This window comes from Rhinolophus hipposideros, assembly GCF_964194185.1.
Source record: "Rhinolophus hipposideros genome assembly, chromosome: 2".
Lineage (NCBI taxonomy): Eukaryota > Metazoa > Chordata > Mammalia > Chiroptera > Rhinolophidae > Rhinolophus > Rhinolophus hipposideros.
Window position 1 is genome coordinate 50310046 of NC_138048.1, and position 22932 is coordinate 50332977.

The window sequence follows — 22932 nt, forward strand, 5'->3', positions numbered from 1 at the left end:
CTGACGGCCATCCACTATCCGAGCCAGCACCTCTCCACATGAGGCCGAAAGCCTGGAAACTACTTTCTGGGGCTCTGTCCCCACAGTAAATAATTGTACAAGCACCTAGAGCAATAAATTACTTGCAAAGTAAAAGGAATCCAACTGGTAGCCTACTGCCATCTGTAACACTGGAAGGTTGGAGACAGGTACCTGAGAAGGGCCTTCTCATCCACAGGCCCTGAGAAGAAAGGGCTGTGAAACCAATTAGGAACGCAGCCATCCGATCCCCTCAGGTTGGAGCAGCCTGTTCTTAGGCTCCCGGTAGTCTGTGCTTGCTGCACTTCAGTGCTCCGTCTCGGATTCATGCTAATGGGGACATGCACTGAGCGTGTGCCTTTAAAGGGCTCGTCAGGTGGAGGCTATGAGCGCAGAGGTAGCCGGTGTGGAGCCAATAGCAATGGGACCTGTTAGCAGCTGAAGTGACTATCCCAGCATCTTAGGGAACTGACACTGGGAGCTCCTTAGAGATCATCTGATCCAATCATCCCATTTCACAGATGAAATTGAGGCCCATCGAGAAACAATTTGCCCAAGCTTACAGAAGAACTAATTACAAGCAGAGCAAGGATTGGAATCCCTGTCTCTTGACACCAGTTTGGTAGTTTTAGTACACTCTTTACTCCCTTTCTGTGTAGGCTGACATATTCCACTTTTACCCCTTTATGTCTATATGCAGACACATCATTATACATATATTATTCTTTCACCATTTAATCAAGTGTTTACTGAACACAGGAAGTGAACCAGACATACATTGTCCTGGTCGTTACAGAACTTAGTTCCTAAACTTAATTTTTAAAAGGGACTTCCATACTATCCCAAGAAACATCAGCGAGTTTTCCTATCACAACTCAAGAGACATACTCTTCCATTGCTGCCAGGATTCAGCAGAAAGTGCCAAAACTGAAGGAGCTATTCTAGCATTGTCCTGATTCTTTTCCCCTCCCTGAATCCACAAACGTTGCTATGTGACTCAGCAGTTCCTCTAGTTCAAGGTGAAGAATATTTCCACACCCCACTGATGCTGGGCTTGGCCACGTAACTTGCTTTGGCCCGTGGAACATGGGTAGAGAGGATGATACCGTTTCTGAGCCCAGGCTCATGAGTGTCTGCTCACCAACTCTGTCACTTCTGCCACTACCATAAACATGCCCTGGCGAGCGCACAGGTCCCAGAAGAATAACAGAGTACAGCAGAGCTCACCCCAGCCTCTCACAGCCTGGTGCACAGGGGACCCAGCTGGTCTGCGAGCCTGTCAGCGTGGTAATACATGCTTATTATCGTGTGCCACGGAGTTCCGGGAGGCTTTGTGAGGCAGCCGGAGCAAACACACGTGACGATGTGCTGCCGCCCTCCCAGATCCAGCTCGTCACCAGGAAGACAGGCTGTTCCACCATCAGCCTGCCTTCAGCCTTCTCAGTCCGCCTCTGGCTGCTTTCGGTGAGCTCTCGGAGAGAAACAGCTGCTGGGCTCTGTGTGGATACTGCATTTCAACACAGCCCAGTGTCCGTCATTAACAGTGACCACGTGTCACCCCGCGGACTGCGATTTGCTCCCTCTGACTCGTAACAGGTGGATATGCTATCTCGTCAGCTCACAACGGGCCCACTAAGTGTGGGCTAGGAGGACAGTAAAGCAGCAACACCAAAGTATGTTCTTTGAAGGAATCTGATACATTCTTTTAAAAGCAAGGGGGCTGGGAAATAGGATTCCTTGAGCTTCTGTACGTTTACTTTATAGTTAATGCTGTTTTATTAAATGCTGTTTTTATTTTGGATTACAGGAGGTGCGATGCCATGTCGTTTTTTAGGTTCTAGGCTTCGTATGAATTATCAAGTTATTTTTTTTTTCCCCTTCATTTTCTCCATAGCCCTTCCAAGCCCATACTTGGTCTTTGTGCCCCAGGAAAGGGAGGCCACATGGAAACACAAAGAGAAATAAAACAATTAGAACATTTTTTAACTTTTAAAATTCAAGGTTTGGGCATAAGTATTGGTTTGGAAGAACATGTGCCTCTCTCCTTCCCACCAAGGGGGTGGCGGAGGGGTTTCCTCTGGCCTGGAGAGGAGCAGGAGGCTGACAGGCGGTCACAGGCAGATGCCGGCCTGGGCTGTGATACTGGCTCCCCCACCGCAGGCCAAACCCCATGGAGGGAGAGAGAGAGATGCCCGGACAGCAGAGGAACGCTGGGGCTTGCTTTCTAGGGAGGGCCCAGGAAAGCGGTGACCATCCAGGGACCTCGCCCCAGCACAGAGGCTGGCAGTGCACTTGGAGGCCCTGCGTGTCTGGGGTAGGGCCTGAGGCAGCCTGTGCTTCCTGTGGCTCCAGTGACATGACAGAGAAGCCGAACTTCCCTGAAAAGGGCATGGGAGTTAGCTGGAAAACATCTGCTGGGCCTGAAGGGTCTCTCAGCCGTCATGTAAGGACATTTCAGCGGAAAGCGGTTCTGATAAAGACAACGAGGTCTCAGCCAGTGTCAGTGTGCAGAGATGTGGCTCTGTGAGCCCCCCTCTAACACCATAACACGGCACTGTCTCCCTGCACGTAGCAGCCCGCCAACGTGTGGTGGTGGGTGGGTCCTGAAATGACTGTGTTTAACGAAACACACTGTCCCTATTTACCCAGTAACTTTGTTTTCTCCATCCCTTGAATAGATACTTGAAGAAGAGAGAATATTGAGTTAAGAGACAACACATAAAACCATGTTTTTTGCATGCTTGAATGGATGACCTAAAAATGCTTACCTCCTAGAATTTGCTCAGGGAAGAAGAGCCTCGTCAGTCTTTGATTTCCTACCATCCCTTATCCTTTCTTTTCCCCTCCCTACCTCTGCCATCTTGTCGCCCTCTGACTTCCCCAAAACCCTGTGGTCTCCTCTTGGGCTCCATCACCTCTTCCTCACTTCTGTTGCCTTCTTCCCCTCTTAAAACTCCAGGTCCATCCATTAGGGGACGTCTCCCAACTCAAATTAAGCCCACAGTGGATCGAGCTTGAAAGAGACCCTGGGAACGACACTGGGTAGGAGAGGTAGCCGAGCAGCCCAGCCTCCCGTCTCTCCTGGGACTTTGCCCAGCTCTTCCACCCACGTGGAGAAGCTCTCATGCGGGGCGTGTGACCCACACCACCCCCTCAGTCGACAGTGTTTTGTTCAGTGTAGGTTTTCTAAAATACTGTTTTATTTGCCATGGGCCTGGACATGAATGGCAACCAGCACGTCAGCTCATACAAATGTCCCATTGCCACAGCGCTAGCTGAATTGGCAGAGGACGAGCCATGAACCATGGCCTAGGGCAACCCCTCTGTCACCTCTAGGGAGAGGAGTCTTGAAAGCAGTGAATTTTTGTGCCAGGAATCATGAAATTTCTGTCAGTTGTCATCTTCCCTCATCCAAAAAAAATAATTCCTTGAACTGTGTCTGGATTTTTGGTTAATGTGCACATACCAGATTGTTTATATGATGGAGACAAGAGAAAAAAATACGAGGAAGAGGAAGAGGGAAGAGATGTTTTATAATTTCGTAGTCTGCACATAGAGGAGCTTCATGTCACCTCAGGGAAGATGTGGGTCCTCAAGTCAGAAACTCAGATGACCCCCAATCATACCTTAGAGTTCTGAGATAAGAAAACAAGTCACACTTTTTCCCAGAGAAGAGGGAACAGCACCAAACCAGAGAAGGGATCCCTGACGGGGTCTCACTTGCCCATCCTCATTCCAAGCAAGCATGACTGACTTCAACCTTTGTAAGTGGGGGGCATCCCTTCCCTGAACACGGTGTGGGCCTATTGTGAGGGTCACAGAACAGGCTGCTTTTACTCTCTGGGGTTTAATATTTGGTGCAAAGAAGCTTTTCTTGCTTAATCTGCCAGGGTATTTCTGAAGTCAAACTGAGATAGGAAATGGTACCCAGTTGCCCCAATAAATAGGTTTAGACTTTTTAGTTCATTCCGTTTACATAACAGTGTATTGTGACATGGGGTTTGTAGAGTTCATGCAAAAAGGGTCCACACCACAAAAACGTCAAATACTTGTAGCCTAGAAGGTCACAGGGGCTTATGACCCTGTGGTTAGTACTGTTTAGATCTTGCCTTTTTACAAGAATTTGAAGCCACTTAAAATGAAGACATTATGCAGCAGAACATCTGTCAGAAGAATTAGAAAGCATGTAGGGAGGAAGGGTAAATAGTGGGGGGCAATGTTTGGTGGAGAGGACAAGATCCCAGCAAGAACTGGAGATAGGTTTCCTCGCCAGCTTCTGGATAATCAAGTCACCTAAACAGGTGTCACACGGGGTCTCAGCTCCTGCTCCCCGCACAGAAATGCAGGACATGGTGAGGCCAAAAAGGAACACCCACGGAGCTACAGGTAGGGGGTTCATACCACTATAGTCTCGCTGGAGAAAGCGAAGGCCGTTGCGGCGCTGTGGGCTGGGAAGTGCTTGCTGAGGCCCTCACCCCCAGGTTGGGGGGGGACTTGGAGCAGAGAGGGCACACATTGTGAGGCTAACACAGCCCTGGTGAATGACTGTGGACTATGGGGAATTGCCTTCCATTCCTAATTTAATGTCCGGCTTGAACATACCACCACGTAGTGGCACTGGCGGACGTTTGCTTTTGTGTCTTGACCGGCCGCCATCGAGAATATGTAAGCACCTTGACTGTGAGTCGCTGTTGTTCCAGCACCGTACCGAGAGGCCCAGAGAGAGTGGCAGTGCCTTGAGAGCCCTGGCTGAGTCCAGGAAGTCTGGCTGTGCCCAGAGAGAGTGGCAGTGCCCTGAGAGGCCCTGGCTGTACCCAGGGAGACTGGTGGTACCCTAAGAAGCCCAGGAAGTCTGGCTGTGCCCAGGACTGGTGGTGCTCTGAGAAACCCTAGCTGTGCCCAGAGAGCCTGGCTGTGTCTAGGATATTGCATTCACCTCCAGGCTCCTCACAAAGGGCCCCTCATGGAAGACGCTTGTCACGTAGATTGTAAGGCGAGACCCTGTAGGGGTGGAGTGTGGGGACAGAGCCCCAGAGAGCAGTTTCCAGGCTCTCAGCCTCACATAGAAAAGTGCTGGCTCAGGTAGTAAATGGCCATCGACTGTGATGGGATGGCCATCAGCTATGGCTAGTTGGCCGTCAGCTGTAACCAGTGAGCCATTGGTCACGAATATAACTTCTGTGGCTATGCTAGCAGAAAATGGGGGCTAGCAAGAAGATGGTGGCTGAGCCTGCAAGTGGTGCAGTGAGGGATGCGAACAGTGTGGCTCCTGCTTCCTGTGTCTCCAACCCAGCCACCAGCGAGAATATAGTGGTGTGACTCCCCTACCTATGGCTCCGTGGGTGTTCCTTTTTGGCCTCACTGTGTCCTGTGTTCTTATGTGGACCAGAGACCCCGTAGGCTGCCCCACACCTCAAATGGCGCAGCGAGCTGAGTCCCCCGCACAATAAGGTGTCATTGGAACAGAGAATAAGACCTCCCCTCCTCTCTGATCTCCCCATCTGTTTGCTGTTACCTAAAATTCATCTCGAGTGTTCTGTGATAATCAACCTCAAGCTTTGGTCCTAATTAAGCACATTAAAAAAAAAAAAAGTGTCTTCCCAAAAGAGGCGGCTGTTAGTTACTTTAGTTTAAGTACCCTGTTGCCCTGAAAATAAGATTTGGCTGGACAATCAGCTCTAATTCGCCTTTTGGAGCAAAAATTAATATAAGACCCGGTATTACATTGTGGGGACAGAGCCAGGAGTGCAGTTTCCAGGTTCTCGGCCTCACGTGGAAAGGTTCTCACTCGGGTGGTAAATGGCCATCAACTGTGATTGGATGGCCATTAGCTGTGGCTAGTTGGCCGTCAGCTGTAACCCGTGAGCCATTGGCCACTAATATAACTGCCGTGGCTATACTAGCAGAAAATGGGGGCTAGCAAGAAGGTGGTGGCTGAGCTAGCAAGAGCAGCTTGCAGTTAGCAAGTGAGGTTGGTTGGCAGAGAAGCAGACGGCAAGTTGCAGATCGTGTGGCCCCTGTTTCCTGTCTCCAACCCAGCCGCCAGCGAGACTATAGTGGTGTGACTCCGTGGGTGTTCCTTTTTGGCCTCACCGTATCCTGCATTCTTGTGCGGGGAGCGGGAGCTGAGACCCCGCCTGACAAGTACCATTTGAAAAATCTGTATTATAGCAACATAGATTGGTTACAAAGGTAAATAATGCCCCCTTCTTTCCAACAAACAAGTGCAGCACTGATCATCTTTCCAAACAGATAGCAGAAAAAATTTTCCAGAGACTGCCAGGCACTCCTTGCAGAGCCGCGGTGGCCACACAAGGGTGATACCTCTGCATTGGAAGGTTCACTCCATCCGTGCCTCCACAGCCAGTAAGGACTGCAAGGGCAATGTAACCCTCCGTTTGAGAGAGCTTTCCAGCCCATTATTTAATTTCATTGTTGGGCAAGGAGGAAAGAGGGGCATGGCCAAACTGCCTAAGAAAAGAAATGAAGAAGTCACCTGCAGTCTTGGGTCAGAATCTCAGAAGTCAGGTCTCCAAACAGCCTGTCCCAAAAGCTTCCAGCAGGGGGCAGCAGGGCACCGTGAGCGGCTGGTTCCATCAGCAGCCCTCCCGGGTCACAGATGAAATACCCACGTCAGGTGGAAGCCAGGAGCAAATCATCCTTTGCTATCTATGGCTCAAGGATGCTGTGCCCTTACAGAGCTGTCCAAAAATGAGAATTCGAACAAGGTAATGTCCCCAGGAAATCCACAATTAAGCAGAAGAGAAAGCCAAAGTTTCTTCCAATATCCAATTTTTCTCATTTTAGAAAGTCTCAAAGCCACCATTTACCTGTTTTATATATTTATTTACATTTGGCTGTATTCCAAAAAGGATTTAAGACGGCTTTACCAAGTCTCAGGTCTCTGCTTCATCCTAATTACACAGGACAAAGGAAACTCAGAATCTGTTCTGAGTACCATAGGCCCTATTTACTGATAGGCATTGTTGTCTTCGTGTTTGCAGAAATTCAGTAAGGTGAACAGGCTGAAAACAGATGAATTTGGAATAAAAGCCTGATAGCCTTGAAGTGATGCCAATAGCAAAAAACTGATTAGTGAAAGAGATTTTACAAAAAGAGCAGGTAGGAGGAAGCTGGCACTCTGGATTTGAGACCTGGGTCTTACATAGTACTATTTTGTCATGAGTTAGCCTCCTGACACCTGGGCAAGCCACTTTCCCTCTCTGGCAATCAGTTTCCTCTTCTATAAATAGGAGATATGATCAGGCAACTTGTGGGGTTCCTTCAGTCTCAGATCTTGGAACCTAAGGGGACTTCAGGGCCCAATGGGAAAAAATAAAAATAAAAATGAGTTTTGTGCTTTGGGCCTGCTTGGGACACAGGCGTTTGGCTGGGGAAGGGAACTGTTCTTGATAATGTGTAAGAAGTGACTTTGTGTGGAAACCACATCTGGAACCTTCTTCATCTGCACTATTTCTGGCCTCAGCACCTCGGGAAGGGGGAGGATGGTTTTCACATTTTCTAACCTAAACTCTTTAAGTAAAAGCAGGGAGGGTCCAAAGAGACCTGCTTAGTCCTCCCTAGAGCCAGCCCGGCTGCCCCTCAGGGCCCCATGGAGCCCTGTTTGAAGAGACCTGGTTTCGAGCATTGGACTGGCTTGTTGCGTCTCCTTAGGAAGTGCACAGACATTTCAATGCCCCCGGGGCACCGTACAAGGTCACTTCAGAAAGGAACATACAGGTCATAGAGAGTGTCAGGCAAAGACAAAATATTTTGGTTTTAATCTTTACTTTCAATCCCAAACAATCTCTTTCCTTTTCGTTACAAAAGTACTAAACAAACATGGACCAGAGAGGAAAATGGACATTTGCAAACTGGGCCTTGAACAAGCATCTCAGTAATCCCGTCACCCACACCCATGTGCAAGGCATAGACATCAGGCAGACAATTATCAGGAATCAGAACTATATCATAAATGCATGGTCTTTTTATTTCATATAAAAATGATCAACATTAAAAAGCCAGACCGTGCATCAATTTTACACATTCTGACAGTCCCAAGAGCCTTCTCCTCTAGCCAGACTGGAGGCCCAGCCCTCCTGGAAGAGAGGCAGCCCAGCATCTCAACAGTTCATTGACAGGACAAGGTGGATGTGGTGGGGAAAGCCGACAGCGCCAAGGTCCTCTGGCCTTTCCCAGGCTTGGAGGGGTGGCCACCTAGCAAGGCTCTGGCGCCGTAGCCAGGTGGCATGGCCGGGCGCCTTCCTGTGCAGGAAATGGGCTCCTTGCCCAGGCTCACCAGAAGGTCTCTGTGCTTGTCTATCTAGGGAGCCGTGATTGAGTGGAGCAGCTGTCCAAAGCGTGTCAGTCTCTGACTTTATCATTCACCCCCTCCAGCCCTCTGAGAAGGAGCTGTCAGTCCACTGTGCCATTGTAGGATTTGTTGAACTTGTTAAAGGTGAAATCCACGGTGTGTGTGGAGATGGGCTTTCTGTACAGAGGGTTTGAAGCCTACAGAACATGCAAGGCAGGAGGATGTGTGTTAGTTCATTCATTCGAACACACTCAGGGTTAGAGGTGCCTCCTTGGTGAGTCACCCAGGAAGGCTGCAGGCTGAGCACGCGGGTGGGGCGACAGCCTTGTGCTCCAGTACTGGCAGCCTCCAGATCGCCTTGCCCTGGGGGAATCCCTCCCCTCCTCTGAACTTTCAGGCTCCAGCTCTAAAATGAGGGTTGGGAGATGGTCTCTGACATTCCTTCCAACTTTAACAGTAACTAACTGGGGACTGGGGGGTGGGGGGCCCTTACTCTGTAACGAGTCCTTTGGGAGCATGCAGTTTGCATGGGGAGACAAGACATACACAGATGGACACTGTAAGAGACTCTAAGAACCTGAGGGCCTCCCCTGGGTCTGTGGTCTCTCTTAGACTGTCCAGACTTCCTGCTGAGGCAGTGCCAGCTGAGCAGCTCTGCCCCATGCGTTTCCCAACCTGGGTCTGGGGCAGGGCTCTGTTCAGGAACTTCTGTGTTCCCAGGCCATGCACGTCTCACCATCCAGAACTGGGCACATACCTCCTTTCAGGATTTGATTCTTGGTTTGGAATGTCAAAGATGTTAGCGGGTCTTTATCACTTGCTTGAACTCAAGCAGACACCTAAACTTGACATTTTGTCTACTTCCCACTTCCCACTGCCTTACCATTTCGTAGCGGGCCCTGGATCGCTCACTCTGGAACTTTGCAAACTCTCTCCGGTCGTGGATGGTGACAAGCAGCTTCCAGATAGCCAGGAGCGCAAAACCAATCAGGAGGATACTGCCACCCACGACCAGCAGGATGGTCATGGCATTGGGGGCAGTGCCACATTCTGGAGGGGACCAGGAGGCACGATGAGCACGGTCACCAGCATCAGTGCACCCCTCCCACCCCCAACTTCGGGGGTATCTGAAATAAAATGTACACCTCTCTTCCAAAGGTCTTCCCTTTATCCTATCTTAGATCCTCACACTGCGTTTGGAAGACTTGAGTGGGCAGGCATCTTTCAAGGCACATAAATGAAAGATTCAAAGAGGAATGTTGATTGTTCCAAGGCCACACAGCAAGCTGATGGCACAGTGTAGGCGAGAACCTTGTAGGCCGCACCACGTTCTCCCACACACGCCGTGCAGGGCTGTAGCGCCCCAGCCTGGCCCAGTCTCCAGGGCAGGACACTAGACTATGCCTCAGCTTCCATGTAAATGTTTTCAAGGGCAGACTGGGCAGGCAGGAGGTTTCATGAAGCCACTTCCACAAGGGCTGGGCTGGGGGCCAGCCAGCATTTGTAAGCCCTTAGTGTGGAGACCTTTGGAGCAAATGTGCTTATTTTCAAAGAACCACAAAGACAGCACTTGGAAGCAAAGTTTCATTCTTCCAGGCACGCATTCTGGGCTGGTACCACACTTCCCCCGCCTCTGCCCAGGGAAGGCACGTTATGTGGTCTGGCCCAATTTGGAGAAACAGTTTGCAAGGCTGTGAATTGAAGAAAGCACATCTTTTTCTGCTCCCCCCGTGCTCCTCCAGAAAAGAATAAAAGGGGTCACACTGGAAACCCTAATTACCCCAAGGCAAAAGGCCATTGGTCCCTGGGCACAAAGCACGAGGCAGAATTATCTGTGCTAGGATTAAAGCTGCACCTCCTTGGTGGCCCAGGGAGCCCGGCACGGCAGCACGTAGGAATGTGTAATCCAGTGCTCCATCTGCCATTCTTGGACTGCACGCTGGGAAGCGCAGTGGCCTGGCCAGGGTGTGTGTGTACCCAAAGTCTCCCTAACACAGCGCTGGCCCGCCCAGCCCGGATTGTCCAGACTTGCCCTGCACATTCTCTGCAGAGCCCAGCAGCTCCCCACCATTAGCCTTGAGCCCTGCATGTTAAGTGAGGCCTGTGTTCCCTTTCACCCCTGCGCTTTCTCTCCTCTGAGATGAGACACTCCCCTGGGGCAGGCCTTGTGTTTCTCTAGCGTCCATGCCCCCCTCCCCAGAGCTCTGCCACAGCCATCTGTGGCAGCCAGATGTGCAGCCGTCTTTCTTCTCAACTGTAAGAGTTAGGTAGGGGGGCGGCCTTAGAGTCTGATCTTTATAAGGAATTATCACCCTCCTTTCTCTGGAGTTTGGTAAGGGTGATGAGGAGAGAATGGGTGACGTGCCTACAAGAGCCCCCGGGGGAGCAGACGAGCCGGCCCTCACCCACCTGGCTCCTTGAGGACCGTCAGGTTGGACTTCCCACTGGGCAGCTCTGTGTAGGTGAACAACATGACACAATCCTTGGCAGTTTTGTAGAAACAAAGTACAGCCTCCTGGTCATCTTTCACTGGGAGAAAACCAAGCAGAAATATCCCAAGTTTGTATCTGAGTAACCCAGAGGCGTTGATGGATGGGGCAAGGAGCCAAACACCGCACAGAGGAAAGGGGATGCAGAGAGACTTAAGGGGGCGGGGGAGAAGGTTGGGCCTTTAAAAATGAATTCAGGTTTCTCACATCGAGAACACAGGCTTAGGTGCTGAGTTTAGTTTGCTCTGGGGACTTGAATTCCCTTAGATGGAGGGATCCCTGTGGAAAGAAAGGATCTTCAAACCTCTGAAGTGTTTACTAGGGGTAATGTGAAATAAAAAAAGGAATTACTTGGTGTCAGGATTGGTAAATGGAATTGGCCCTGGAAATCAAAGGGATAAAGAAAAGAAAGCCGTCCTGATGCTCTTTGAGTTCCCACTTGCGTCTGCTTGGCTGACAGCTGGCTGCAGAGGCCAAGCGTTAGCTGCTCTTTCTTAAGGTGTAAAACCAAAGAGACACACAATGTGATGAGAACGTTTGGATAACAGATTGCTGGTACCCAGAGTGGTGCCGGCACCTGGAGATAAAGTGAGCCGGCACGGATTGGCCTGCTCCCCTGTAGTAGGAGCCCCCTTCCTCAAACTGCCTCAACTCTTCCCTGACCCCCTAGCTGTTACCCGATGCAAGCTGTCACAATCCCCGGTCCAGGTGTTAGCTGCATTCTAAGGCCTCCTTGGGAAAGTCTTAGATTGGCTTCTAGGAGGGAAAGGAAGTAGGGAAGAGTGTGAAGTAAGAGTTAGGTGAGTGGGTAGGAAATGGCCAGTGGGTCCTAAATGACAATTGCAGGTGAATGTTATGCCATGAAATGCTTTTCAGCTCTGGCCTTTGAAACCCTGTTGCTCAAAGGAGTTTTAACCTGGAACCAGATGTCTTAGAGTGGTTTTCAAACATAAAGGCCTGGACCTTTTCTCTCAGCCTGGTCTGTGAGTATGTGTGTGTGTGTTTGTGTTTGTGTGATAAAAAGCCAGGGAGAAGAAAGGAAAAGGATAAATGGTGAATTCAAACAGAAACCTTCTCTGTGAAGCAACCAATTCACCTCCCAGGGACAGGCTGAGAGGCAGCTGTACATGAATGACTGCGATTGCTCCAAGTGGGCCCCGGGAAGGCACTGTCTTATCTTTTTTGAATGTGTGTGCCTAGTTAAGGGGCAACGTCCCCAGGCCTGCAGGCAGAATTTGTTGTCCTGCTTTAAGTCGCAAGACAGAAGCAGGAGCAGGAAACGGGGCAGGAGAGATGGGACTCGGTCATCTCCCAGCTGGCTCCCCCTAGATCTGGCACAAGCCCGGGCGCACGGCAGTGCTCAGTGGATACGTGTTGGCTGCATACATGACTCGACACACTCAAAAGCCGTGATTTGGCCAGAACAGTCGGTCAAGATCAGGGAGGCAGGAACAAGGAAGTCTATAAAGAAGGCAAATTAGGGCCAAGACAGACAGGTGGCTGGGCTAGAAGTCTGAGCAGCTGAGGTCAAGGCAGAGAACAAGGCTGCCAGCAAGGGAGCCTCAGATGCTGAGTCCCTTTCAAGGTCCACAGTCTTTCCCCCATACTATTTAACCATTTTAAAGTGCATGATTCAGTAGTTTTCGTATATTCACAATGTTGTGTAACCATTTCCACTACCTAATTCCAGGACATTTCTATCACTCCAAAAAGAAAGCCCATGCATGCTAGCAGTTAGTCTCAATTCCCTTCTCTCCCCAGCCCCTGGTAACCACTAATCTACTCTCTGTCTCTATGTTTTTGTCTATTTTGGACATCTAAGTGGAATCATATAACATACATGATCTGACAATTAAGTTTGCAAACTCATCCTAGAAAAAATGCCACATACCTCACTGCTGAATATCACTATAGTCACCTTCGAAGTACTCCCCTTGGGAAGCTATGCACCGATGCCAGTGCCTAGTCTACCCTTCAAAGCAATTTTGGAACTCTTTTTCTGGAATGGCCATCAGAGCTGTTGTCATATTACCCTTGATGTCCTGAATGTCATCAAAACGTCTTCCTTTCAATATTTCCTTTATCTTCGGGTAAAGAAAGAAGTCATTGGGGGCCAGATCAGGTGAGTAGGGAGGGTGTTCCAATACAGTTATTTGTTTACTGGCTAAAAACTCCCTCACAGACAGTGCCCTGTGAGCTGGTGCATTGTCATGATGCAAGAGCCAAGAATTACTGGCAAAAAGTTCAGGTCGTCTAACTTTTTCACGCAGTCTTTTCAGCACTTCCAAATAGTAAACTTGGTTAACTGTTTGTCCAGTTGGTGTAAATTCATAATGAATGATCCCTCTGATCAAAAAAGGTTAGCAACATCATTTTGACATTGATTTGGACTGATGGAACTTTTTTGGTCATGGAGAATTGGCTGACTTCCACTGTGCACTTTGATGCTTTGTTTCAGGGTCCTATCAGTACACCCATGTTTCATCACCGGTGATAACACGGACCAAAACATCATCTTGCCTCTCAAAAAGGTCTTAGCAAACTTCGATTCTCCTTTTCTTTAGTTTATCAGTGAGCTCCTTTGGGACCTTTTTTTTTTTTTTTAAGGATAGGAAACGTTTTCCTTTTTTCATGTTTTTATTTTTATTTTATTGGGGTATAGTGTGTTTCTTCAGGGCCCTTCAGCTCCAAGTTGCTGTCCTTCAATCTAGTTCTGGAGGGCACAGCTCAGTTCTAAGTCCAGTCGCCATTTTCAATCTTTAGTTGCAGGGGACGCAGCCCACCATCCCATTGGGGAATCGAACCAGCGACCCTGCAACCCTGTTGTTCAGAGCTTGGGCTCTAACCAACTGAGCCATCCGACCGGCCCCCTTTAGGGCCATTTTTGCACACACCTTTCTCATGCTAAGATTTTCAGTTAAGAGTTTCCTAACTGTTTCTCTATCAATATTTACTTCGTCTGCTATGCTTCTCACAGCCAACGATTTTAACACACAGTTTGATGAATTCTTGCAATGTTTTCTTAAGTTCTGCTTGTTACTGGCTGCTCTGACCTCTCTCTTCATCAGCGACACATTCTCTCCCCTCAGAAAAACGCTTAATCCATTTGCACACTGCTGTATTCTTCATGGCATTATCCCAATAAACTTGGACTAACATGTGCCTGATTTCACTTCCACTCTTGCCAACGTTAACAATAAATTTAATGTTTGTTTGTTGCTCTAATTCAAGCTCAGACATTCTCGTGACAACATGCAAAAATAATGAACGCCACTCAGCAAGACACCATCACCCATTGACACAAACACAGCTGTGAGACACTGATATACCCAGGTTATGAAACCTTACCGAGCTGTTTGTACGGCGCTGCCAATGTAAGCGCACGGTGGCAAGTTTGCAAACGTAACTGTCAGACCTCGTATGTCCTTTTCTGTGAGGCTTCTTTCACTGAGCATAATACTTTCAAGGTTCATCCATGTTGTGCACGTGTCAAAATTTCATTCCTTTTTATGGTTGAATAATGTTCCATTGCATGGATAGGCCATATTTTTTCATTCATCAGTTCATGTACATTTGGGTTGTTTCCCATTTTTGACCATTATGAGTAATGCTGCCATGGACATTCATGTACAAGTATAGTGTTAACCTATATTTTCAATTCTCTTGTGTACACACCTGGAAGTGGAATTGCTGGACTATATGGCGACTATTTTTAATTTGGGGGGAACTGCCGAACCCTTTCCAAAGTGGCTGTACCATTTTACATTCTCAATAGCAGTGCAGGAGGGTTGCAGCACAGGGTCACGTTGACTTGATGTAAATAGACTGCTCCAGAATAGTTCCAAACCCCGTCACATGTTTATAGGGCGAAGATAAGTGATTCGCATCTCTTACCCTTAGAAACTCCTCAGCCTGGAGAGCAATGGCTGTACTGGAAAGATGGATGCCGCCCAGAGCTGGTGAAAAGCCAACATCTTTGTACCTCTATCTGAGCCTCCTCGTGGGCTCACAATCAGAAATGGACTTGTAATCATTTGTCCAGAGTAATAGCAGGGGGATGGAGGGGATGTTGTCAAACTGGAGTAGTTAGAGGAAGAAGAGCCCTAAAAGCTGCGAGGCAACACAGCAGAAGAAGGAGTGGGCGAGATCTGCAAAAACGGGTGACCTGCCTTTGGGAGAAGAGCCAAGGTGGCACTCAATCCCAGGTTCAATCCAGACTGAACGAGAGCTCTGCCCCTCTGGACTGAAAGATAGCCACACGGGGCTCCGACCAACAGCGCAGAGACTGGCTAGTTGTTCACCAAACAGGGCTCCCCTGCTTCTGAGCACACAGCTTGACCACATTTCCCAGCCAGCCTTGCAGTTAAATGTGGCTAGATGACTGATGACTGCCCAGTGAAATGTGGATGGAAGTTATGTTCAGTACTTCCAGGCCAGGCTCACATAAACCTCCTACGTGCTCTTTCATTCTGTCTTTCCCCATTTGCTGACTAAATGGAGAGGATTCTGAGGACCTTGAGAAGGGAGGAACCTCCACAATAGAGAGTGCCTAGATGACCACATCTAGGAGAATCTTCACTGGACTTTTAGTGAGTGATAAACTGACTTATATTTTGTTAAGTCATTGAGGTTTGGGGTTTGTTTGTTATAGCAGCTAATATTACTTATTCTAACAAATACACCAACTTCTCAGGAGAAGACTGGGTTCAGAAACTTATGAACAACGAGGTCTCATACCTTAAAAAGAGTCTGGAACCTATGCCCTAGCACAGGTTCCCCAGTCCTCTTGGGGAGCCGGCAGTCATGCCAAGAACACTGAGGCTATGCCCCCTAACTCAAGGCTAAAACTATCCTCCTCCCGGCCAAGCAGCCTTCAAGATCATCCCACAGGGGAGAAAGTCTCTACATGTCTGCTAAGGTCCAAAAGGGGACGGCTGCACAGGGCTGCTCTGGCACACTCACCGATGTTGTCCACCCATGTGATCACCTCATCCTTGCACAGGTTTTGGCAGGTCTGGTTGTCAGCTGGGCTCCCTGAGTGAAGCAGCAAGCACTCGACACAATCTCTTTGGAAAAGAGGCAATAAATGTGCATGTTAAATGCTATTTAGTAGCTCCACACAAATAATGAAAGAGCTCCCAGCAAAGCCGATCTCAGCGTTCCTGCAGGCCCCACAGGCTTTAACTTCTGCCTGTCTTCAGCTGTTTGACTTCAGGGAATGTTGCTGCTTCATTCTTATGGCTGTGGGGAAGCCCGAGGGTTCTCGGAGGAACATATGTGAGCTCAGAGGCATGTCTCGTCTACAAGTCAAGTTGTGGGTTGGAGACCTTTCAAATTCCAATAGCTGGAGCCAAATCCATCTGCACTCTGCTGCACCAAACACCTGACTGAGGAGTCTGCTCCAGGCAAGAAGTTTCTGAGTGATAAGAAACTGTGACCCCCGTCTCACAGAGTGGTCCTCACACCCATGGCCAGTGTTTGATGACCCCATATTGTCCCAATTCCCAAGATATCCCCGGTCATCACTAGGGCAGGGCTCTCACAAGCTTCCTGCATATTATACTCTCCAGGGGGCTTTGAAGACAAAATACCACTGCCTGGGCCAACCACCCCACAGAATTACATCTCTTAGCTGGAGCCTGGGCATATGGGATTCTGCTTAACAGTGAGGGCCGAAAACCACTGTGCTGCGGACTTCTCAGGCCCTCGCCCCCTTCTCTTTCCCTGAGGGAGCCCACCTGGCAGGCTTCCTAAGGGCCCTGCTGTCTACTCACCTGTTAGTCGGGCTACACTAAGACTCTGGTAGAGGATAGAGTCACAGCCTGCGACCAGGGGAGGGGAAGGAGGACAGAGAAAAGTCAAGGGCAGCTGCTGGATCCAGCACCCAGGTGCTCCCTTCTCAGACAACCCTCTCCCCAAATCCTCACTTCATGTTCTGAACATTAAGGAGGAATGGACAAGTGAGTAGATTGTGAAGAGAAAGTACATAAGATTTTCTTAAGAGGGTTTTAATATGCTTAAGAATTCAACTATCCTAGAATTGGATACAAAAATCCCACTCTCCTAGGAATGACTTCATGGAAACATTCCAGAGTTACAAACAAGTTGGCGATGTTTGCATTGCCCCCAAGGCTACAGCTCCCGAAGGCAGGCAAGTGAGCCGTGGCTGCGGCCCAGGAAGGGATGGCTCCAGCTCTGGTCATTCATGCTAACCCAGCAGCACCCCCTCCAGCCTCCTGGATTAACACATTACAAAGAAGGGTGACTGCTTCTGGTCTCAGCTGAGATTCACTGTGCCCTCCAACTGCATTCCCTGCTGTCATTCAACCACAGGACCACTGCTAGAAAATATTCCCTAATTATCCACATAGACATATCAGTCTAACTTGTGTGATTCACGTACTAGGTTGAAATTGTGATATATTGTGGTCATTATTAAAATAGGTCTGGGCTTTTAAACAAACAAGTTGCTGAGAGAGATTTTGCACAGAACTTGTTAATTGAAATCAGCTGAGGCTGAGTGTGAATTTACCCAAGATGAAGGGTATGTGTGGTTAGTTCTACAAAGTAGAGATCAGCTGCTCCGAAACCCCAGGGAAAAAGAAGGACACAAGGCATTCAAAATCGGGTGGCCCTCAGCAAAAAAGCAAGTAGAAAAACAGCCTGATAGAAGTCACTATCAAAAGGACTTTGTTTAAAAAAAAAAGAATTTGCAGCAACTAGGCCGAGAACGAGACTCAGGGTCAGTGTGGCCCAGAGACAAGTAAGAAGGAATAGCGAGGTTCCCTCATCTCTTTGCTCCCTTTGTTCCTTGGGTATTGCTTAACGGATAATAAATTATCATGTCTATGTCTTCTAGGAAATGAATGCTTTCAACATTTAAAGCTGGGGTTGTTTTCCCATGGAACCTTTAAACTAACTGTGGGGACAAAACCCCAAAAAACAGTTTCCAGGCTCTCGGCCTCACATAGAAAGGTGCTGGCTCGGGTAGTAAATGGCCATCAACTGTGATCAGATGCCAGCAGCTGTGGCTAGTTGGCCGTCAGCTGTAACCCGTAAGCCATTGGCCACTAATATAACGGCTGTGGCTATGCTAGCAAGGAAGGAATGGGGGCTAGCAAGAAGATGGTGGCTGGCAAGCGCGGACTGCTGTTAGGCAGATTATGTAGATCCTGCTTCCTGTGTCTCCAGCCCAGCCGCCAGCGAGAATATATTGGTTTTACTCCCCTATCTATGGCTCCGTGGGTGTTCCTGTTTGGCCTTACCGTGTCCTGCGTTCTTGGGCGGGGAGCGGGAGCAGAGACCCTGCACGACAAATGGCGCAGCGAGCAGGGTCCCCTGCGTGACACATGGCGTAGTCGGCAGGATACGGTGCTGGCCAAAGCTTTCCGAAGGGCAGTGGAGCAGTTTGTGCGTATGAAAGCTCAGTCTGAGGAAGACCAGGAGGAGCAGCTGCCGGAGAGCTCGATCCCCGTGGAGGGGTGGAAAGATGTGGATGGTTCCCCAACCAGCAGAGGCCGAAGAAAGCGGAGAAAGCGAAGGTTGTTGCTGCCCTGTGGGCTGGGAACTGCTTGCTGAGCAGCCCGGATGCAGGACTTGTCCCAGGAGGAAATGCATGCTGAGTCCTCCGTGGGACATGAGGGTGAGGTCAAGGTCATCCCTCACCCCCAGGACAGCCCTGGCGAATGACTATGGACTATGAGGAACTGCCTTCTATCCCTGATTTAATGGACGCTTGACTGTTTGGGAACATACCACCATGTAGTGGGACTGGTTTGATGTTTGCTTTTGTGTCTTGACTGGCCGCCATTGATAATATGTAAGCACCTTGATGTGAGCCGCTGTTGTTCCAGCACAGTACCCCGAGAGGCCCAGAGAGAGAGTGGCAGTGCCCTGAGAGCCCTGGCTGTGTCCAGGAAGTCTGGCTGTGCCCAGAGAGAGTGGCAGTGCCCTGAGGCCCTGGCTGTGTCCAGGAAGTCTGGCTGTGTCCAGAGAGAGTGGCAGTGCCCTGAGAGGCCCTGGCTGAGTCCAGGAAGTCTGGCTGTGTCCAGAGAGAGTGGCAGTGCCCTGAGAAACTCTGGCTGTGCCCGGGGAGACAGGTGGTACCCTAAGAAGCCCAGGAAGTCTGGCTGTGACCAGAAGTACTGTGGTGGTCCCCTGAGAAAACCTGGCTGTGCCCGGGGAGACAGGTGGTACCCTAAGAAGCCCAGGATGTCTGGCTGTGCCCAGAAGTACTGGTGGTGCCCTGAGAAACCCTGCCTGTGCCCAGAGAGCCTGGCTGTGTTCAGGATAGTGCATTCACCTCCAGGCTCCTTGCACAGGGCCCCTCACAGAAGATGCTTATCGGGTAGATTGTGAGGCGAGACCCTGTAGGGGTGGAGTGTGGGGACAAAACCCCAAAAAACAGTTTCCAGGCTCTCGGCCTCACATAGAAAGGTGCTGGCTCGGGTAGTAAATGGCCATCAACTGTGATCAGATGCCAGCAGCTGTGGCTAGTTGGCCGTCAGCTGTAACCCGTAAGCCATTGGCCACTAATATAACTGCTGTGGCTACGCTAGCAGAAAGGGAATGGGGGCTAGCAAGAAGATGGTGGCTGGCAAGCGCGGACTGCTGTTAGGCAGATTATGTAGATCCTGCTTCCTGTGTCTCCAGGCCAGCCGCCAGCGAGAATATATTGGTTTGACTCCCCTATCTATGGCTCCGTGGGTGTTCCTGTTTGGCCTTACCGTGTCCTGCGTTCTTGGGCGGGGAGCGGGAGCAGAGACCCTGCACGACACTAACCTAAGCCAATCATACATTGCTTTGCTGCCCCAGAGGAAGAAACAGACTTTATTTACTTTTATTGATTCCACGTGTGGTGTCCTAGCTTCCCCAGCCCCCCCACCCCCCATTCCTCCATTAACTTCATGTGCCACAAGGACTGGGACCCATATACTCAAAAGGGTGTTGCTGCTGGCATTGGGGGGAGGGCACCTCCATCCAGCATAAAATGTGGGCAATGGCTATGAGTCCCTGCTCAGACCGCCACAGCTATGTGGGCTCCAGATCCAGGATCCTAACCTCCACCCCTGGGATGTTTCTCTGAATTTCTGTTGTTTCTCCTCTCTTAGCAGATCTAAAGTGGATCTGTTTTTCTTCTCCCTTACTCTCCCCGGCTCTCTTCCAATTACACAGAACAAAATCTGGCCCAGTCTATCTTTGTCTCTCGACCTGCAGCCAGCTTTCAATTACGCACGCCTGGATTATTTGTGGCAAATGTCCAACCAGGGGTCCTGCCACCCAGAACGTTTCTGCCCACGGACTGATCAGCAGCCACGGCAGGCACAAGGAGCATGAACTCATTTTATTATCGGCCTGAGCCAGACGCTTGGAGGGGAAATCTGCCAGAAGAAAATTGCACAGTTGCGTTCTCCAACCAAAGAGAAACGCCGTCTGTATTATTATTTGTTTCTGATCATCTGGGCCCCTCCTCGTCCCTCCCTGCTGGCATCTTAGCATGGATGATGACGACACAGCTGTTTCTCTAGCAAAATTCAAGAGAAACTGTCATTCTTGCTTTCCCAATGGCATAACTCCTTGGTTTTTTTTAAAATTCCTTCTCATTGGCACTCTGGCAGGATGTGAAGGGCAGAGCCGTGGGGAGGTCAAGCCGGGGAACGTGACCCTGTGGCTGAGTCACTGCAGGCCGGGGGCCCAGATCTAGACAATCTGTGCATTCATCAGCAGCACAGAGCCAGCGTTCCATTATCTGTATAAATGGAGCAGAAAATTCAACAGTCTTGGCAGTTTGTTTCTGGCCTGGCTCATCCAGGTCAGGTGCCCTCCTATCCAATTTACCTTCTGATTATGTTTTCTTTAAAAGGGCATGTCCCATATGTGTGTCCCATGAAACACTGTTTGGGAGACAGGAATGTGGGGGAGGGGTGAAATCAAATGCACTCGTAAGAAAGATGGCCACTGAATTCCCTTTTGAAATATTTAGTAGCACACTAAAGGCTGTGAGAAGATGTTATTTTGGCTACCAAAACCAGTTTGATTTCTTTTAACTCAGTAACCTGGTAATTTCTAAATTTGTTTAGCAATAGAATAGCAGTCTGGGTTTTTTTCTGTTTTGTTTTTATTTTCTTGCAAAATCCCCCTGGAACCAGAGCCTCAAAGATGCTATTTTAGTTAATGTTAGTAAGAGTTTCGCTCCCCTGCAAGGCTGGGAGGGTGCAGGTGGGGAGTGAGAGGCTGGCTGGCTGGAAGAAGGCTTGGTCTGGGGTGCGAAGCTGGAATGAGGAAGGAAAAAAAAGACGCAAGGTATTCTAAACCTGTAGGTGGGGTCCATTACCTCTTGGTGCTGCAAGCATCTGGGCAGGTTGGGCACTTCTCACATGTCTCCCCAAAGGCTCCTGGCTCTGTGCATTGGCACTGTCCACACACGCAGTGCCCACGGTCGCTGCAGATCTGGCCATCTTTGCCCCGGCACGTGCTGATGTCTGTTGAGCAGTTACAGTTGTCCCCAATGTAACCTGCATGGCACTTGCATTCTCCACAGTGACACTCACCATGCCCTAAAAGGACACACATAACATATCAGCGCCTGCATGCACAAACACATAACCACTACCCAGCACCCACCACGTGCCAGGCACTGGGGGTCCAACAGAATGAGATACTGTGCCCTCAGAGTCTGTTTGGACAGATAGAGGGCCTAGTGCTGACAGGGAGTGACAGCGGGGGTCCTGCGCAGCTTGTGTGGCCTGGCAGGGTCTGGGGCAGTGCTCCAAGTTGGCGCAGAATTTGGCCAAGTCACGCCATAGAACCAGGGCCCCAGAGAGCTTCTCCCTGCCTCAGTCGTTGTGTGACTAATAACCCCCAAATATGTCCTCATCTTAATTCCCAGAACCTGGGACCGTCACCTCTTCTGCACAAGAGACTTTGCAGAAGTGATTAAGTGAAGCATTTTGAGATGGGGAGAGTCTCCTGGATTATCCAGTGGTCCCTAAATGCCATCACAAGGGCCCATAAAAGGAGAAGGGAAAGGGAGACGGGACAACAGAGAGGCAAGATACTACACTTTGAAGATGGAGGAGGAAGCCCCCAGGCCAAGGAATGCAAGTAATGCAGCTCTAGAAGGTGGAAAGGGCAAGGAAAGGACCGTCCCCTAGAGCCTCTGAGGGAGTGCCAACACCTTGACTTTAGCCCACTGAAAATGACTTCAGACTCTGACTTCTAGAACTGGAAGAATAGCATTGTGTTTGTGGGAAGTTGTTACAGCCACAATAGGAAACCAGCACAGTTGCCACGCCTCAGTCTTAGTGAGCTGCTGAATTCTTGCTCTGGACTTGAACGTGCAGCCCAGAGTGGGGTGACAGAGGAGCAGGTTGCCAAGAGCAGTGGGGGCGGCTAACACTGCTGTACTACTACGTAACAGTGTCAGGCTCCACAGAGTAAAACTGATTAAAAGCACCTGCGCATTAGGGATTATCATCATCCTCATTTCTCAAGTGATGAAACTGAGACATAGAAAGATGGAGAGGCTTGTTGAAGGTCATACAGCCAGCGGCCATGGAGCCAGAATGCAAACCAAGGAGTCTGACTCCCGAGTCCATGGTCTGAGCTCCAGGAACCACTGCGTCTCAGGAGAAAAGAAGATGGAGCATGCCCAAACCAAGATGAGGACCGGCTGAGGGTCATCCTACTCCCCCTTGCAGAAAGGACCACTTCCACAACCTGCTGGGGGAAGGGCTGGACACCCGTTCAAGGTTCTTCAGGTGTCAAGGGCAGGGAAGTGCTCAGCTCGGAGGATTGTGTGAGTGTGTTCAGCAGGCACATGTGTGTGGGTGGGTGCATGTGTGTGCACATGATGGACAGTAAAAACTATGGAAAGTACCATCCTCCCAGGGGGCCAAGAGCCTGACAGTGAATTCTCAATTCTCTACACTAACAGAGGCAGAAAGCAGTGCTATGAATGGCACTGAATTTTTAAAAATCCTCCTAATACTATTATTGCAGCATATGTTCCTTCCTGATGCCATTTTGCTAAGCCTGATATTAATAGCAGCAAGAATTTGCATTCACGGAGCACCCTAGCAGGAGACTAGCAGGAGACTGGAGAGGCAGGGT

General features: G+C 49.6%; 1 protein-coding gene across 2 annotated transcripts in view; it reads right to left on the reverse strand.

Annotated features, from left to right (window-relative positions):
• Positions 1-6846: 6846 nt before the first annotated feature.
• The window catches only part of ITGB5 (integrin subunit beta 5), a 123920-nt gene continuing 107834 nt past the window's right edge, over positions 6847-22932 (reverse strand). The window contains exons 11-15 of one of the 2 annotated variants that reach the window (XM_081024733.1): positions 21155-21377; positions 15784-15887; positions 10742-10861; positions 9216-9382; positions 6847-8529 (exon numbers count right to left, since the gene is read on the reverse strand). In XM_081024733.1, the coding sequence (XP_080880859.1) occupies positions 8434-8529; positions 9216-9382; positions 10742-10861; positions 15784-15887; positions 21155-21377 (710 nt within the window). In that variant the 3' untranslated portion in view covers positions 6847-8433. The remainder of the gene's footprint in view (positions 8530-9215; positions 9383-10741; positions 10862-15783; positions 15888-21154; positions 21378-22932) is intronic. The other variant, XM_081024734.1, reaches the window with a different exon arrangement.